The sequence below is a fragment of the Cygnus olor genome, chromosome Z (genome assembly GCF_009769625.2).
Source record: "Cygnus olor isolate bCygOlo1 chromosome Z, bCygOlo1.pri.v2, whole genome shotgun sequence".
Taxonomy (NCBI): Eukaryota; Metazoa; Chordata; class Aves; order Anseriformes; family Anatidae; genus Cygnus; species Cygnus olor.
In genome coordinates this window covers 13924347-13941821 of record NC_049198.1, presented here as the reverse complement: position 1 = coordinate 13941821, position 17475 = coordinate 13924347, and the positions used below count along the sequence as shown (strand labels likewise).

At 35.4% G+C, this 17475-nt stretch overlaps 1 protein-coding gene across 5 annotated transcripts in view; it reads left to right on the top strand.

Annotated features, from left to right (window-relative positions):
* FYB1 (FYN binding protein 1) overlaps nt 1-17002 on the top strand; it is a 68431-nt gene extending 51429 nt beyond the window's left edge. For 2 of the 5 annotated variants that reach the window (XM_040541132.1, XM_040541136.1), the window contains exons 7-19: nt 108-225; nt 1790-1946; nt 3156-3288; nt 6245-6273; nt 7442-7511; nt 8089-8229; nt 8959-8990; nt 10052-10118; nt 11507-11612; nt 11931-12093; nt 14747-14780; nt 15934-15965; nt 16081-17002. In XM_040541132.1, coding sequence (XP_040397066.1) covers nt 108-225; nt 1790-1946; nt 3156-3288; nt 6245-6273; nt 7442-7511; nt 8089-8229; nt 8959-8990; nt 10052-10118; nt 11507-11612; nt 11931-12093; nt 14747-14780; nt 15934-15965; nt 16081-16103 — 1105 coding nt within the window. In that variant the 3' untranslated portion in view covers nt 16104-17002. The remainder of the gene's footprint in view (nt 1-107; nt 226-1789; nt 1947-3155; nt 3289-6244; nt 6274-7441; nt 7512-8088; nt 8230-8958; nt 8991-10051; nt 10119-11506; nt 11613-11930; nt 12094-14746; nt 14781-15933; nt 15966-16080) is intronic. The other 3 variants (XM_040541133.1, XM_040541135.1, XM_040541134.1) reach the window with 3 other exon arrangements.
* Nucleotides 17003-17475: the final 473 nt, after the last annotated feature.

Genomic DNA, 17475 nt, shown 5'->3' with positions numbered 1-17475 from the left:
GGGAGAAGCCATTTTCTATCACATGTAGTTTTTAATTGGCCTTCGATAAGAAAGCTCTAGTGAGATTTGCTTCACTGCTATAGTCAGTCTTGGCAATGCTTTTCTAGACCATCAAGAGAAAAAGAGAAGAAGTGGGACAAGGAAGAAAAGAAAAGAATGGACCAAGAGAAGAAAGAACAAAAGGAAAAAGAGAAGAAAGAGCAGGAAATAAGGAAGAAGTTCAAAGTAAGATTTTTGTTTTGTAATCTGGGCAAAGATGTGTAAGAAGTATTAGTTAGCATTGTTTAGTCCAAAATATTCTTTTCAGCTGTCTGCAGAACTATTTGTCATGCTAGGTAGGTCAAGCACCTTGATAAATCATGAGTAAATGTAAATCTACCCTTTTATGTTTGGCAGTACAGAGACTGAAGTCAGTACTAGGAACAAGGAAATTTTTTCAGTGCTTATATAATTTTTGCTAAAAATCCCTTCTCATGTTCTTTTTACTAAAAAAAAATACTTTTCTGTTTAAAACACATTTCCTTCACTAAAATTACGTTAAAAGCCCTTTACAAAAGTGTGAATTGGGACAAATATACTTCATATTGTATACAACCATATCCAGCCCTTAAGAGGTTTCAACATTAAATTGCAACACCTTGCCCTGGTCTCCAGCCCAAGGGGACTTCCAGACTAAATACAGAGGAATGGAATAGGATACATTTGCAGGGGAGCTATAGTCGTTGTAAAAGCCCAGGTGCTAAATAATGTGACAGTTGTTTCTTCTTTATATCATTTTTATATAACTGGTGGTCAACGTGCTCCTGCAGTTTATAAAACTGCTAGTCAGTCATTTTCTGCTAACTGATGCTTGTTCTTGATGTTCTTGTTGTTCTTTCAGTTTCCTTGTATGTAGCGGGTGGCTTTGTTTTTCTCCCCATCTATTTTGCTCCATATACAGTAAAGCCATTGTGATTCTCCCATATCATGGCCTTGGGCTGCTGAGATGAAGAGCAAATACTAAAGGAAAATAATAATAGTTAATAGTGGTTTAGCCGGTGCTCGTCAGGGGGTTGGCCTCATGTTGACTTTTCAGACCACTCCCCTAAGTGTACACACTAGCACACTGGAAGCTTTTAGACTGCAGACTGCTCTCTTGTGGATGTTAAAGTGTTGTTATTCTTATATGCAAACAAATGTGTTTAAATCATATTTTCTTTCTAGTTGACACCTATGTAGGGATGGATACTCTACAAGACTGCATATACATTAAAGCCACAGAAGTTAAAATCCAAAGAACTTTCTTTTTAATATGTACTAAAGATCTCAAGGAGAATCCTGAATTCTAACAAACAGGGCGATCATCTCTTTGGGGGTACTTTTAGAATCATTTATAAAGCATAATTGTAAGCACAGAACATTATGTGAAAGACTTGTTTATCTTAATGAACATTTATTCATATGAGTAGTTCTACTGGAACTATGTGGGGCTGCCCATTGGAATCAAACACAAATCTGTTCTGTGAAGAACGGCTCTACAGATTAGCCTGTTGGTTTTAGTCTTCATATTTCTGTGTTTCTGTCACTCCTTCAGCTACTTTATCACTATGCTGTTACTTTCTCTTTTCAAAGCCAGTTTAAATTAATAGTTGGGAAGTTGGGAACAGGAGTAATGTCTCTTTTTCTAGAGTATTTAAATGTTAATGAAACGAGTTATACAACTATCATTATATTATCTTTTGCCTGAATGTTTAGGAAAGAAATCCATTTTTCCACATCTGTGACTTCTTTTGCTGCTTCTTCTCTGCAGTTAACAGGACCCATCCAAGTCCTTCATCAGGCACGAGCTCGTGTTGACAGCAAGGGAGGGAAGAATGAGCTGACTGTCAAACAGGGGGATCAGATTGAAATCATTCGCCTCACAGACAACCCAGAAGGAAAGTGGCTGGGCAGGATAAAAGGATGTTGTAAGTTCTGCTCCTTCACCGTGTTTCTGAATGTTTTCACTATTAGACAGTGAACATGTGTGCGCATGCAGCATTACAGCAAAGAGTAGCCTTAACAAGGCTTAGTCACTGGCCACCAAAGCAAATAATTACTGCAACTAATCCAGCTGTCCTTACCTGGCATGCAGGGCTCAGTTCATAGTTATTGTACAACATTATGTAACATCAACAGGCACTTGAATAAGTTAAGAACGAGAGGTAATTCCATGTTATCTTTTAAATTAACATCGGAATTTGGCCCTGTGGAAGTTATGAGGTTGGCTTTTTCATAGCATTCTATTATAAATAAAATGAACGTGCCTAAAATAAGGTCTTGTTTTAAGTGTTTGTGGGTTTATCACTGATTTTTAGATTTTTTTTTGTCTGAAATCTAAAATCTTTCTCTACTTTTATAAATGACCCCCATAGCAGTGAGTCTGTGCTGGTGATCTATCTCCTGGTTTATAGCAAAGATATCAAAAGACTGATACGTAAAATCAACAAAAGTCACTAAAATCAGTAAAAGTTATTAAAAGCAATAGCTAAAATTCTGAGGAGACCAAAATGACAAGTTCAGTAAGAGTTCACACATGAATAACTGGACAATACCAGCTGAGCACTTTCTTTAATGTCTTCTAACATCCAGTACTATAGATATCTTCCTTATGGGGAGGGGATGAGAGAGCTGGGACTGGCCAGCTGATCTGCTGCAAAAGTTTCTCCTGAGCCAGTACACTCAGGAGTATAACCAGTTCTCTTTGGTGAAGTTCCAGGGACAAGGGGACAGTACAGATCCAGTGTGTCTACCAACTCAAAGTACAATCCATGCAAAAAAAAAAAAAAATGTCTCTCCCTCCTTATGTCCTGTCAGAATCTTTGTCCTTCCCTGCTCTTTGCAGCCTGCACAGGAAGTTCCTCAGGTGTAGCTGAGAAATAAATAAAGATGAAGTTAACTTGACACCAGCTGAAGAGGGCTTGGGTAGAGATCTGAGACTTCTGAGATTTGTACATATGTGGGCAGATAGAGACTCAAGCTGAGGTTGCTTCGCATGACACTTCTTTTTTTTTGAAGTTTTCAAAGATAGTCCAATACAGCTCAATCACACTGATTCTGAACCTTCAGTTAAACTAATTCCTTTACTTCAGGCTTTAAAACTCTATTTGCTTAATTACATGGTTTCATTCATTTAGATGGTTACATTAAGACGACCGTGGTGGAGATTGATTATGACTCTTTAAAAACAAAGCAAAAAACTGCTGTGAAACAACCAGAGAGTGACCAAGAAGTATATGATGATGTTGGAGAACAGGACAGTATTAGCAGGTATGTAAAAGGAACACATTTAAGGGAACCAATGAATCACCACAGTCAGCCTGGAAAGGGGAAGTTTTACAACAACAAAGTAGACTGTTGTGAGGGGAAAAAAAAAAAAAAATCACTTATATGAGAAACATGTAACTGAGCTATTCACTCTGAAGTAGTCAGAGGAACAAGAATGTATTCTGGAGTCTAGCATCTATAAGCACTCATCCTCAGGAAGAATCCATGTTATCCATACTATAGAATCACAACCCAAAAGAGAACAAAACACAAAACGTGCAGGACTCACAAATCACCTGCAGGAAGTGCAAGTCTCTCTCCTCCCTCTCTTTCCTTTTTTTTTGTCTCTGAGTCACATATTGCATTTTCTAATGTGTAAGAATAAAAGACTCCAGAAGCACTCACTGTTCTGGGAGACCCTTTCTCACCCTCACTGCTCTTAAACTATGAGCCTTACTACCTCTTTACTTCTGAAGATAAGGGATTTCTGGAAGAGTGACTGGAATGACGCTTAGGAAGAGACTGTGGCTAATGAGGTTAGTCTTCTCTATAAAAACAAACAAACAAAAACTATCAAACCCCCTGAGATGGGTATGAGATATACTTTTGACTTCATCAGAGTCATAGGATGGGTTGGATTGGAAGGGACATTTAAGGATCTCCGGTTCCAACCTCTCTGCCATGGACCCAGACATCTTCCACAAGATCAAGTTCCTCTACAGAACACCCTCCCATGCATTTGTGATGCGGTGCTACATTGCAGCCTCTCTACTTCAATGTACCATATTTTTAATGTCAAAGGGATCTGCAGCTAGGAAAGTTCCATCTGCAGCAGATATCAAATTTACTGGCAAGGGAATATACACGTGATCTTGTGACAGGAGCTGAGGCTACCACGTGACCCAACAAGAAGGTAGTGCCTTTGTTACCTGGCCTCACATAAAAGTCTGCCTCTGTCACATGATGCAAAAAAACAGTGCTCATTCCCCATCACATGTCCTTATGTGCAGACTCACATATGCTGGGATTCAGATAAGAGATCTGCATACAGGTATAGAAGATTTCGATGTTATGTTGCAACTCCCAGTCATTACACCTGGCTTTAGTGCTTCCCAGAACCTTAGCTCAGAGATCTGGCTGGAACACAGGGACCACAGCAGTCTTGCTGCTGGGTGCAGATGATCCTCAGCTGCTAGGACATCCCTGTGAGTTCTAGAAACAGCACTTAGGAAGATCTGCATTTGGGGTGACACTCTTTAGGTAACAAGTATGTTTATACATCTGATATTTTTGTAGGTTGATGATTAACATTTTCCCTCACTGTGCAATGGTCTCATACCATGGTAATGACAGTCAGAAGAGTTACTTCAGTTATTCTAGGTTTTAGGTAATCTAAGCATTAGGCATTCATTGCAGAAATATTTCTGGCCAATCCATTTCACTATGGCAAGCATTAAAATTAACAACCTCAGAGCAAGGAATGTAGGAATATCCCTTGAATTCAAAAGCAAACAAGAATACTTACACTGGTTCTTATAAAATAACAGGTTAAGGAACTTGGATGGATGAATGATTGTCTCAGATTCATTAAATCCTTTAAGTTGTATTTCAACATTTTTGTCTTCTCTAGAGATTAATAGCATTCTGTCCAGTTCATGAGCATGAATCGTTAGAAGGTCTGAAATGCATCAAGATGTTTTGAAACCACTGTAAGAATGCCATACTATAAAAAGCCTCTTGACCAAACAGTGCTATCTCATTATCAGTACTATTGTTAATATTCCAGATTTAATAAATGACTAGGTCTGCTGTGTTTCAGGAGTTGTTGGCACAAGACTTTAACAAATATCTTGCTTTGACGTATAAGTTTAAAAAAGTCTTTGACCTGGAAATAATCCCAGTACCTATAAGCCTAGGAGGTTCTTTACAATTACTGTTAGAACATTAGGCTAATATGGAATCCTTGAAATGTTAGAAATGTGTAGTCAGGGGTTTAAAGCACCACCTGGTAAAAGACAGTTGAACAATAAGTTCATTTGCTTACCATTTCATCTCACAAAAATTGCCTCGTAAGTTATGAATAAAGGGAGTGGATGCACTCTCAAGTAATCAGTCAGGTTATTTTTTAATTCCATCAAGTTCAACTACATGACCACCTGAGATCCCTTCCAACCTGAATTATCCTATGGTCGTAAGTTATCTTTCATGTTTAGTTTAGCAATATGTATATAGTAATGTAAAATATGTTCTAAATACTGTAAATCATTAATAGTTTTAGACATCAGTTTGCATCTCCCTGAAATCAAGATAAAATATTGCAAATTCCCAGTACAGCCAATTACCAACAATTAGGGCTAAATGTTCTGCTCATACAAAAATATGCACATCTATTGGCTTCAACTATGTGTTGATTTATGCAAATTTCCTTCAGAGCTTCACTTAAAATACACTGTGTCCCTTTTGCTTTTGCATTAAATATAGAGAATATTGATAATTCCCCCTTTTGAATTATTGTGGATAGTATTTTAAAATATTTTTCTTCTGGTTTGTAATGAACTATTTCCAATGATAAAAACAGAGTACTTTTCCTGAATTCCTTTACCTGACTCTGCTAAAAATTAATCCATCCTCATCTTGGAGATAATTCACTCACTAATTCGATGGCACATTTTCTTTAGCATTAGTAAGAGTGTAACTACTATATGACTGTAAGAAATCAATGTGTTTGGTGAAGGCAGAGTGAAAAAAAAAGAACTGGCACATTTAGTTGTTGTCAACATAGAACATACAAGCCTGCGCCTGAGCTTTCAGCATAGAATTAGTAGTACTCAGCTGACAATATAGACAAGGAGTGCCAAAGCCAAAGTGTTTAGAACTAAGACCCACAAAAGCATGGTGTTTTCTTTTTCCAAAGAATGACTGTTTTTCTCTAAGATATCTCTTGCGTTTGTTTTTCCAGTCAGAGTGGTGGTCGAAATGGAGCTGGAAGTAAGTTCTACATGCACTTTTGGGGGTATTTGTTTCTGTGTACTGCTTACCTTCAAATCCAGACTTCTGCAGCTTCCAAATAACGCAGTAATTATCCAGAAGCGTGCTAAACGTTAGCTAATAGACAACAAACAGGGAAGTATGGTGGCCAACTTCACTTTCTTTCTACCTATGTGATCCACTTGGGATGAAAATGTTTTGTCTTCTCACACTGTGTATTGGAAGCATGCCAGATTACAGATCATTAAGTTTTGTTTGTTTGTTTGTTTGTTTGTTTTGTGAGAAGTTAAATGATTTCACAAAACACCAGATGTAGAACTGGCAAAATATTAACATGATCGAGAATTTTTATCCAGAAGTGCAGTTCTGAAATAGCCAGTGATATTACCAATTAAAGTTACATTTTGCTGGCAAGGTTAAAGGGAACTTCAGTTCCAGAAATACTCTAAAGTCCTAACCAGTATGTCTGCAGCACTCCCACACTGTCAAAAACAGACATTCAAACTGGTTTCCTCTTTGGTAGCACATATATTTATGTAGCATTCTCCGTTGATCACAAGAGAACAGCTCATCTTCTCAGCTTAGAGTTTAGATACTAGTCATGGGAGAAGCATCCCCTGGCAGTCCTGAATGAAGCTGCTGCCAGCTAAGTACAGATTTCAGTCAGTACTCTGACCAGTGGCTGGAACTAGACGTGGAAACTGAGCTAACCCTGCACTGAAGGAGGTGGTGCTCAGAGGTCAGATCTGCCACCAAAATGGGGAACTTACATTTCATTTGCTTCTGACATCTGTGGTGTCATTTGCTGGAAGTGTTGTTCTGACACCTTCAGCCATGGTTAGTCTCAAACGAAAATGAAAAAGTCATCATAACAAATGGGCCCAAAACAGCTACTTAGAATTTCATCAGACAAATGCATTTTTTTTTCAGTATTCATTCTCTAATTATTGGCAGTGTCACGTTTAAATTCTGTGGATGACGTGCCCAACTGGGTTAAGGCTAAACTGCTGTTTTAATAAATAGTCTCTGCAGGTCTACAGAAAGACCCCATTTACAAGGATATTACACACACGTTGCAGACATATCTGACATGCTGAGGCCAGTAATTAATATGCTATTCAGGAACAATAAATAGAAACACATTAATTCACTGTTTGATCTGTTAAAGAGATGTTCCCACCTCCTCCTTCTGATCAAGAAATTTATGATGGTGTTGATGATACCGATGCTGTTACTAGGTATGTTTTCATATCATTTAAAACATTTGTGTCTTTAGCAGTGTATTATCATTTTGGTTTTTATTATTCTTAAATTTGACATAATAACTGTTGAGTCAAGTATTGGGATGATCAGCAAGTGGATATACATCAGGATGGATACATGAATTTAAAAAAAAAAAAGTTATTTTGTCTTTTGGAGAAGTTTCATTTCATAATTAATTTTGTTATGTCAGAAAAAAAAAAAAAAAGAAATAAAAAAAAAAGCTTCAGTCATGCAAATCCCCAATAGAAAAATAGAATAGCTCTGAAATGAAAACAACAAAATAAAATAATAAAATGCTAGCTTGCTGAGTAACAAGACGAAAACAGACATCTGGTAGACAAATATTTATAACTATTTATATATCTCAATATCTACGAAAAATCTAAAATGCACACTTGTAGTTTTGCATTTTAGACAGTAAGTGTCCTCACTTTGTGATATATACATCATTATCATTAATGAGAATTATGTGCATCAATCAAGATTTTAAATTGGAGCATTTAAAAAGAATGTTACCTTTTACATTGTGATAATTGCATGCATACTCCAAAGGTCTGTATCACAGGATGAAGATAAGAGTGATACCTGGTCCTGGGGAATCTTGAAGAAGCTAAAGGTCAAAGATAACAAAAAGAAAAGTATACGAGAAAAAACTACCAAAGTCAATGGGGCAGAAGATAATGGAGATTTGTTGTAAGAGTCTGCTAGGAAATCACAGTGCACATTAACTAATTCTAATAAAGCATTGATTACATGCTACTAACATGTTCTCACAGCAGCCTAATGAATCATGCATCAAATTGCAAATCAGGATGATACTTTTCTGAAGAAAAAAAAAATGTCCTTATATTGATCACTTTTCTTTTCAACTTCATAACATAATTACTATGTTTACAAGCTGTATTTGTTGCATGAGCCTAGTAACTAAAATATAACACTTTGTTGTTGTTGTTGTTGTTGAAGAACACACAAATAATGCATCATCTCTTTTCCACTCTGGTGATGCAAGTTTGTTGTATCCTCAGTTAAAATGAATGTTGCTCACCAGTACAGCCAAGAAAAACTGGTAAATCCAATACCATTAATCCAAAATTTAGGAATAATAAGCAACAGAGAAAAATGCAAAGACTGTCCTCTCTCCAACTTGCCTAGAGGTTAGATCAGGAAATAACATATTTACTACCATCTTTTCTCATTCAGTTCTGAACTAGTTTATTTTGATCCACTGGTAAAAATACATTTAGCCTGTGAACTATTATTATTGCTAGTGTCAGCAGAGCTTCAAAATGTCTGGAGATTACTTGGAGCCCTTGTAAGTTTTTCAAAGGATGTAAATGATGTGAAAGCCTATTAATGTGATATAAATACTTAATGAGCATCTCCTTTTTTTTTTTTTTTTTTTTTTTTTTTTTTTTACCCAAGCAGGTCTCCTTCAACAAAGCAGTTTGGAAAAGGTAATTAATAGTCTGTGGTTTTGTCTCCATATTGATTCATGATCCTTTTTTCTGCATACATTACTCTGTATCATGTTAGTCACAAAAACATGTCTAAGGAAGGAAACAGGATTTTCCATTGCTTATCCAGTTCCAGCAAACAATTTTCATATATTGCATCTGATTTGGCTACAGACAAGGAGATACCAATATAGTGCAAACTTCCTAGAAAACAAATTAATGTATTTTTAAAGTCATGATGTTTCTATTTAAGACTTCCACTTGTTCATTTTATTTGGCATTAAGTATGAATAGATAAACTTGGAAAGAAACACTTAATGAGAGACTTCAAAAGAATAATGAGATGCTTGCTGTTATTTTTATCACTTGCAGTGTAAGATAACATATAAATATTGTCTCAGCCACAGAATAAAAAGCAAATTCTTACAAGTTGTGGCTGCTGCCTGAAATGAGGTCTAAACCTTGTATCTCCTACTGTGACTTTTTCTAGCCATGGATTTGATGAGTTAAATAATTGGTTCCTTTCTACAAATATGCTGGATATGATTCAAAGTATATTCTTGCAGTAAGTATTCTTTCCACTGCTTTGGCACTGCAAGGTGATCTAAAATCTAATATATGTGTGATTCATACCCAATTCTAGGCAATGTTACACTGACCAAAGTGCTATGGAAGTACATGAGTTTATATTAAAATCAAATCCTAAATATATACTTTGATGCAACACAGTGGGAAATAGACTAATTAAAATGAGGATTAAAATCTATTGCATTAGCCAACATGTGCAAAAACTTGCTTCAGCTTAAGAAGATTAAACTATCAGTGAATACCTATTATTATTCATAAAGAGTCTTATTATGAAAAGGTTTGCTGGTATATGTTTTGCACAGTAGATTGTTACTACAGTTACTACAGAAAGTAAAAAACTACAAAACTTGCTGCATTTTTTTGTCAACTTATATATTCTATTGCAGACTATAACATAATGTATTCACTACTAATGTTTTCACATTCAGAGATAACATAATGATTTTGAATCCTTTTACATATTATTGTTTCAGATTGTGGAGACAGTGATGTTTATGATGATGTAGATTCCTCAGACTTTCCTCCACCACCTGACTTCAGGCAAGGAAAACAGGAATTACTTTTCCAATTAAAAATCTTTAGTACACTGTGGCACATTTTCAAAGTGTTTACTAGAGGCAAATAATATGCTTTATTTGGTGGTGTCAGGTTTTGTAGTTTTCATAACCTTGCTTTTGACAATGGCCTTTATTACAGACTGTAATAATAATGGTATTAGACTGCAGAATAAATAAGCATGTTTTGAATTTCAACAAATTTAGCCCTTGAGGGACAAGAAGTGTAAATGAATGAGTGACCTAAAGACCCTTCACAGTAGATTCTTTGCATGCAGTCATCTTTCTATCAAAATCTGGAGATTCTAGTGGATATGTATTGCACTTGATTTCAGCTGCTGCAATATTTTGTGAGAAAAGGAGATAGTGCCCTACACTACCAGTATGAAACACATCTGGAGGTGTAAAGTTGAGCTTGGAAAATTTTATCCCTGTACCAGGAAGTCACAACCATCTCTGGAACACAGATATGTTATGAGCACAGATGCGTCTGTGGAGCTGACTGCAACATGTCACATTCTGCTGTCACTGATTTCACTCAGGTGGAGTTACAAGCAGATTGCACTACAAAAATCTAGTCTAGAGGCATTAAAACAGAGAGATCTTTCTGAGCTCTATATCCAAAGGAAACAGCATGGCCCGCCTTAAAGCTAAGTTATTTCACGCACATACATTCACACTCAGTGAAACTATCATCCACAACTCTGCAGAGAACAGGAAGGATTAGAACACAAGATCAGACTTTAAATTCCCAGGTACAGCATCAGGAATGGCAGTTAGGACGTGAAACCTTTTCTTGTTCATTGGCACAAATCAGGTATCAGGGATGTGAAAAAAGAACAGAACTCTAAATAGAGCATGTAATGCAGATTCCCTGGAGTAGCAAGTTCTTCTTATGGGCACAAAAGACTAAGCTATTGTATGAAAGGCTAAGGTGTTCCAGCTGCCTCCAAAGTGGGACATGTGTTATTCAGCCTATTGCCCAAACATACCTAGACTTCACAAAAATTGTCCTTTGCCTAAACATTCTAAAGTGATGGACATTGTTTATCTAAACTATTTTTGGTAGATGTAAAGTTCTCATTGCTTTAATGGCTAGATACTTTGAAAAATTTTCCATATTCACTGGTGTAATAGATACATTAACATCAGAACTCATGGGAAAAAAAAAAAAAGAGTCGGAAAGACAACCCCATTTTTTTTATTTCTTCTGCAAACAAACCTATGTTGTATTATCCGTGTCAGTTTTGTAGAGTGAAGAAAACATACTTAAGACACGTGAAAGGAAATACATTTTCACTAAAATTACCACAATGATTGTCAATACCTCAAATGTGTTACTGATTTTGTTTTATTTGTAATGTCATGTTTTAGTTCACCAAAACCGGTAAACCTTGGAAAAGGTAAATCAGATGAAAAAGATCCACAAAAGCTTAAAAAGATGGAAAGAGAAGAGAAGGAGTTCAGAAGAAAGTTCAAAGTAAGTTTTGTTCACATAAAATATAAAGACTAATATATCCACATGGTATCCTCAAATTTGTAAATAATCCATTATTTTGCCTTTGACAAGTGAAGCATTACTACTTGTAAAAATAGTGATCTGAGCCCTAGTAAGTGCAAATGGCAAGCCTGGGCACATACAAGATAGTATAAACGATGATTTGCCTAGTTTTCAAAAATCTAGTAATAAATGGGAATATATTGTTATAAAAATGCATGATCATAAGATTTACCTTATAGTGTTTTGTTGTTGTTGTTTTAATCTGGCATGTCTTTCTTTTTTTTGTTTTTTTTCCAGTTTGAAGGTGAAATCAAAGTTCTTTACTCTACCACCACAGTCCAGGATTTGCCCCAAAGGAAGTGGGGATCTAAAGACTTACAAGTTAAGCCAGGGGAGTCTCTTGAAATTATACAAAATACAGATGATACCAAGGTGCTGTGCAGGAATGAAGAAGGAAAATGTAAGTCTTACTAAAAAGCTGTAGTACAGAATGCATATGTGAAAGTATAAATTAAAATTTAATTTAATTAAATTGTCAGAGAATACATGACTCAGGACATCAAAAAAAAAAAAAAAAACAAACCTCTTCCTGTCATACTAAAGTCTGATGTTTGTCTTTCTCTTTGTCCGATGGTTGACAGGAGTTATATAGTTATATTGTTGTTATTTTATTATTGTTACTACTTACAGTAGCTCCCTGAGTATGTTAAAAGTGTCAGAAGTTAAAAAACTTGAAACTCCAATAGTCAAGACATACCAAACGTGAGAGAGATCACAACTTATTTATGTAAACCTTGCTTTGCATTAGCTAAGGAGATGTTTTTGTTGCTTCTGTCTCCCTCCATTTGCCAAAAATAGTATTGCTGTGATACCCTACAAAATCTAGTAAAACAGTAAAATCCTTGCTGCACCTCTTGGAAGTTCTTGCCCATAGATTGCAGCCAAGGGAAAATCAATGACGATATTCTTCCTTTGGGTTGCCGGAGCTGGAGTTTAATCTTTTCAACAGGCTGTGGGGAAAACTGCTTAAGTGTCTTCCCCCTGCTAACTGATCCAAGGCATATGTCCTTGTTGGCATCCCTGCCTGTTTTGGGAGCTGCACAAGGCCTTTCAGTGTTTCTTTGAAACCCTTGGACAGGGTATGCATTGGCAGAAGTTTTTGCATTCTTTGGAGAAGTCTGGAGCATCTACTGTTGGTTTCGGTTTCTTAGTATGTTTCTGTTTCAGTGCTTTTCAAACCTCCTCATAAAAATTCACTGTGTTCTAATAGACTATGTCCAAAGTGGCAACATCTTTCCACTTGCCTTTGCTTTTAACCATTGGCCTATGTAGAAGACAGTCCAAAACCATACACCTCTGACAAGGATTCAGTCAATTTCTTTCTATTTCTTTCCCCTCTGTACTCATCTGTTACAATCTGGAGTATAGCCATCTTCCTGGCAGGCCTGCAGGGTGAAGAAGAATTTCTTGCATAAGAACACAAGTTTTTCAAAATATGTATTGCCTTACAGCAGCCACTTCGCAAAGTGAGGCCGTCGATGTCACATTTTTTGAATCAAGCTAATAGCAAAGCAGAAAGTAGTTCGTGTTGTCTGTTTTCCTTACATAGTCTTCAAAGCTTTTCAAACAGTAACAGAAGCTACTGCTTTGCTATGCATAAAAGAGCAAAACAAATAAAAATATCCTCCATGAAAACCTCTGAATATATTTCTGTCAATTTTCACATTAATTAGCAAAACTGGAGTCCTATTTTATTTAAGTACATGACAGTTGTGGTTATTTTTCTAGTTGGAGTATCCTCATATCTTAATTTTACCTTTTGATGGCCAGATAGATATAAAATTAATATTTACCTTTTTTTTTTTTTTTTTTTTTTACTTTCTTTCACATTAATTTTTCCATTTGGTCTTTAACTTACAGAGCACTTCCATGGTTTCATGCCTCTACCACCAGTTAAACAAAATTAGGAATTATACTGTAAGGTCTTCCCACCTTGTTAAGCAAGGACTGATGTGCTTAGGAACATATTTTTTTATCACTTATTTTTATTTACCCTAAAAGTCCTCCTTATTCTTGCTTTTGTCTGAACCACATACCTTTTGAAATACAGAAAATCCTTCAATTCAATTCCGCAGATTTTTGGGAAAAACAAACAAACAAACAAACAAACAAAAAGTTCATATGAAAGAAGAAATAATTCCTGTAAGTAAAACAGTAAGACCTGGAGATAGACTGATCTGCAGGATCACCACCAGGCATACTAGCAGAAAACTCATACTTTCTGTAGTCTACAGTGGTTCTTCTGAATACATGAAGCAGCAGCAGCACCAAGAATGCAAAGGATGTTTACAAGTAAAGCTAATAAATTTATACTAAAAGTAATTAATATGGCAGTGTATGGATTACTAAAAACATGTAGTTTTACTGTGGCCATTTAAGCCTCTAGGGAATAAAATAGGGAAACTTTTGCAGTAATTTCAAATCTAACATAAAATGACATTTCTACTTTAAAACTTTTTCTATCTTTGTACAAACATCCCATTGTTTAGCTACAAATATGTAATTGCTGTCATAGCTTTCTCTTTGCTTGGTATGTTATACCATTTGACAAGTATTTCAGCTGATGTATTTTTCAAAAGACAGCAAGTACTTTTTTCAAGGGATTAAATTTGTTGAAGAAGAATATGTGTAGTTTTATCTGATTTCAATAGCAATGCAACAGAGAGATAGATTAATTCACTACTGAATAGCTTTTCTAAGGTATTTTCATATTTTTATACAAATATTCTTTACCAATTTAGATACAATTAAACATTTTAAACAATTACAGTTAGTAATAATTCATTGGTGTATATATCTTAGAAAACATTTTTGTCCCTGTAGGAAATATAAGGCACCATGTTATATTAAACAGGTAGATAAGAACAATTAGACATAGCAAAACCTTGCATGAACATGTTACATAACAACATACATTGTTATACATCTGTATATCTTCCTATCTGAAATATTTTAAAGATAAAAACTACTTTTCACTAGTGCTAGCAAGAGAAGAAATATCATGAATACTTAAATTTAACTTAACACATATAACACATATTTCTGTTTTACAGATGGGTATGTTCTGAGAAGCAATTTAGTTGAGAAGTAAGTTATCTTTTTGAAAAAACTGTTTTAAAGATATACTTTGTTCTAAACTGTTTGTTAAATAAATATGACATTTATTTTTTTCAGTATGTCATTTTAGTCCTTTAAAATTAGATATTTTAATGAAGTTTATATTTCTCAAGAATTAGTCATGTAATTCTATGCTGGAAATTATCCAGTATGCCATTCCTCATTGCTTAACCACAAACTCTTGTTTAAGCCTTGAAAAGTTACATAAATGGAGTATTATCAGGACTACAGTCTATTACTAAAGTGTAGATTAATGTGATTAGGTGTATTGATGCCAATTTAAAATGTTTAACTAAAATGGACCAAATTTTCATTAGGTTAATTTTTATTTCGGTCTCATTGGGATTGTGCAGGTTTGGCTCCATCCCTCAGAATAATTTTACGGTTGTAATCCAAAACTCTCATCAGACAGAGCCTTTCCATTTCCTTTAATGTGCTTTGTGCAGGACCTCTAAATATCCAATCAGATGTCAATTTTAAAATCCAAGCCTTATGCACATGCTTAGCTTACAAACATATATAGCTTTATTGGCTTCAAGGGGACTGTCCATGTATCTGACTGACGTTTTGAAAATTCCTACTTATGGAGCAGATATCTTTTACAGACATTACCTGAATTCATTATGCAAAAAGCTGCTCCTCCAAAACCATTATAGTATTGCCAAGTACAGAAACAAGTAAGCGTTTCAAGACCATACTGATTTTTTTCACTCATCTTTCCCATCTTTGATTTTAAAAAGATCATTCAGTCTTTCATTTTTAATGCAAATGCCTCTGTTTTTTTTTTTTTTTTTAGAACAGCTACTTTAAAACATAATTAAAATATATATATATCTTTTAATAAAGCATGGATTTCACTTTAAAAAGAAACATATCCAGTTTTACCCTTCACTGAAGCTCCTTTGGCCTCAACGTCTTGCTCAACACTGTTTTATTACCTAAATAGCAAATGAATACTTGATAGCATGTCTGCACCATACTGCTACACCTTTTCATAGCTGCATGTAAATAGTAATATCTGATGTCTCCATTTTTAAATACATTATTTTTTATTATTTATTATTTAAATTTAATGTATTAATTATTAAATACATTTATTTTTTATTTATTATTTTACTTACAGTGATGGAGAGATTTATGATGATATCGGTGATGGTATGTTGAACATTTTAAACAATACAATAACTATATTAAATTACAACAAATAATTTTATCCTGACTCAAAGCACTACACGATACTAATATGTTTGGCATTCCATTTCCATTTCAGATTGCATCTATGATAATGACTAATGCAGAATTCTGTGACAGTAAACGTTTCACTAAAGACCAAAATCAATTTTGGACTTCCTAATTGTCAAGCAAGAAGCCATTAAAGCTGATTCCAAGTTAATCAGTTACACTCTTCTAAATGTACATTACTTGTTAATCTTTTTGTAGGATTTCAGGGGTTTGTCCTCAGTTGCTTTGTAAGATATATATAGTGCCATTTATCAGAGCAATTAAACTATGGGGAATATGAACTAAAATTAAAGTTATCATCTTCCACTTCCTTTCTACACTGGTGACAATCCATACAAAAACAATTCTTCCTCAATTAGCTACACCCAAAGAGGCCAGTTCAGACCTATGAAGGATATAGAGGACAACAAATCCTGGGAACAGGTTTCACCGCTGTTCACTCTGTTCTAGTAAACAGCAGAGACTGTCACTCTGGGGATGAGAGCATCCTGAAAAGGAATGTTTCTTTTGGGGATAACATCCTGTTATGAAAACAGGAAATCAAAAGTGGGCATCAGTTTGCTGACCTGCTCTTCCAGTTGTAATAGCATTAGCTACACTGACATGTACAGCCATGTGACTCCATTACTGAAGTTTATTTTTCTGTGTTGTACTAGTGATAGATTACAGTTTCCTAAATTTCTCTTTATTTTGTAAGTACTTTCTGACTAATATTAATAGTAAAACATTAACTAGTTACGTTACGTACAGCACTCTGAGATATAAACCATAGAAGAGCCTGTTTTATAGTGTAGTGTTGCTCAGAATATCTTTGCAATGTTTAGGTTAAGATTTAATTTTTGTTTAGTTTAGATATGTTGTTATCACTATAGTAATGTAGGCATTAAAATGGACTTACAAACTGTTTGGAAATAATTTCTATATTAAAAATATATATATTTATCACACCATTTTGATGCTATATTTTTTTTCTAACTAGTTTCTAGCCTGAGTTTTCTGCCAGTGTCTGACAGCAGCAGTGTGTGTACCTGTGGGAGGTGCAACCAGGTCCAATCATAGAATCATCTAGTCTAACCACTCCCCCCACCACTAATATCACCCACTAAACCACATCCCTAAGCACCACATCAAACCTTTCCTTAAGTAACCCCAGAGATGGTGACTCCACCACTTCCCTGGGCAACCCGTTCCAATGCCTGACTGCTCTTTCTGAGAAAAAATATCTCCTCATTTCCAACCTGAACCTCCCCTGGTTCAGCTTGAGGCCTTTCCCTCTAGTCCTATCACTAGTTAAATGTGAGAAGAGGCTGACCCCCAGCTCCCCACAGCTTCCTTTCAGGCAGTTGTAGAGAGCAATAAGGTCTCCCCTGAGCCTCCTCTTTTCCAGACTAAACAACCCCAGTTCCCTCAGCCGCTCCTCACA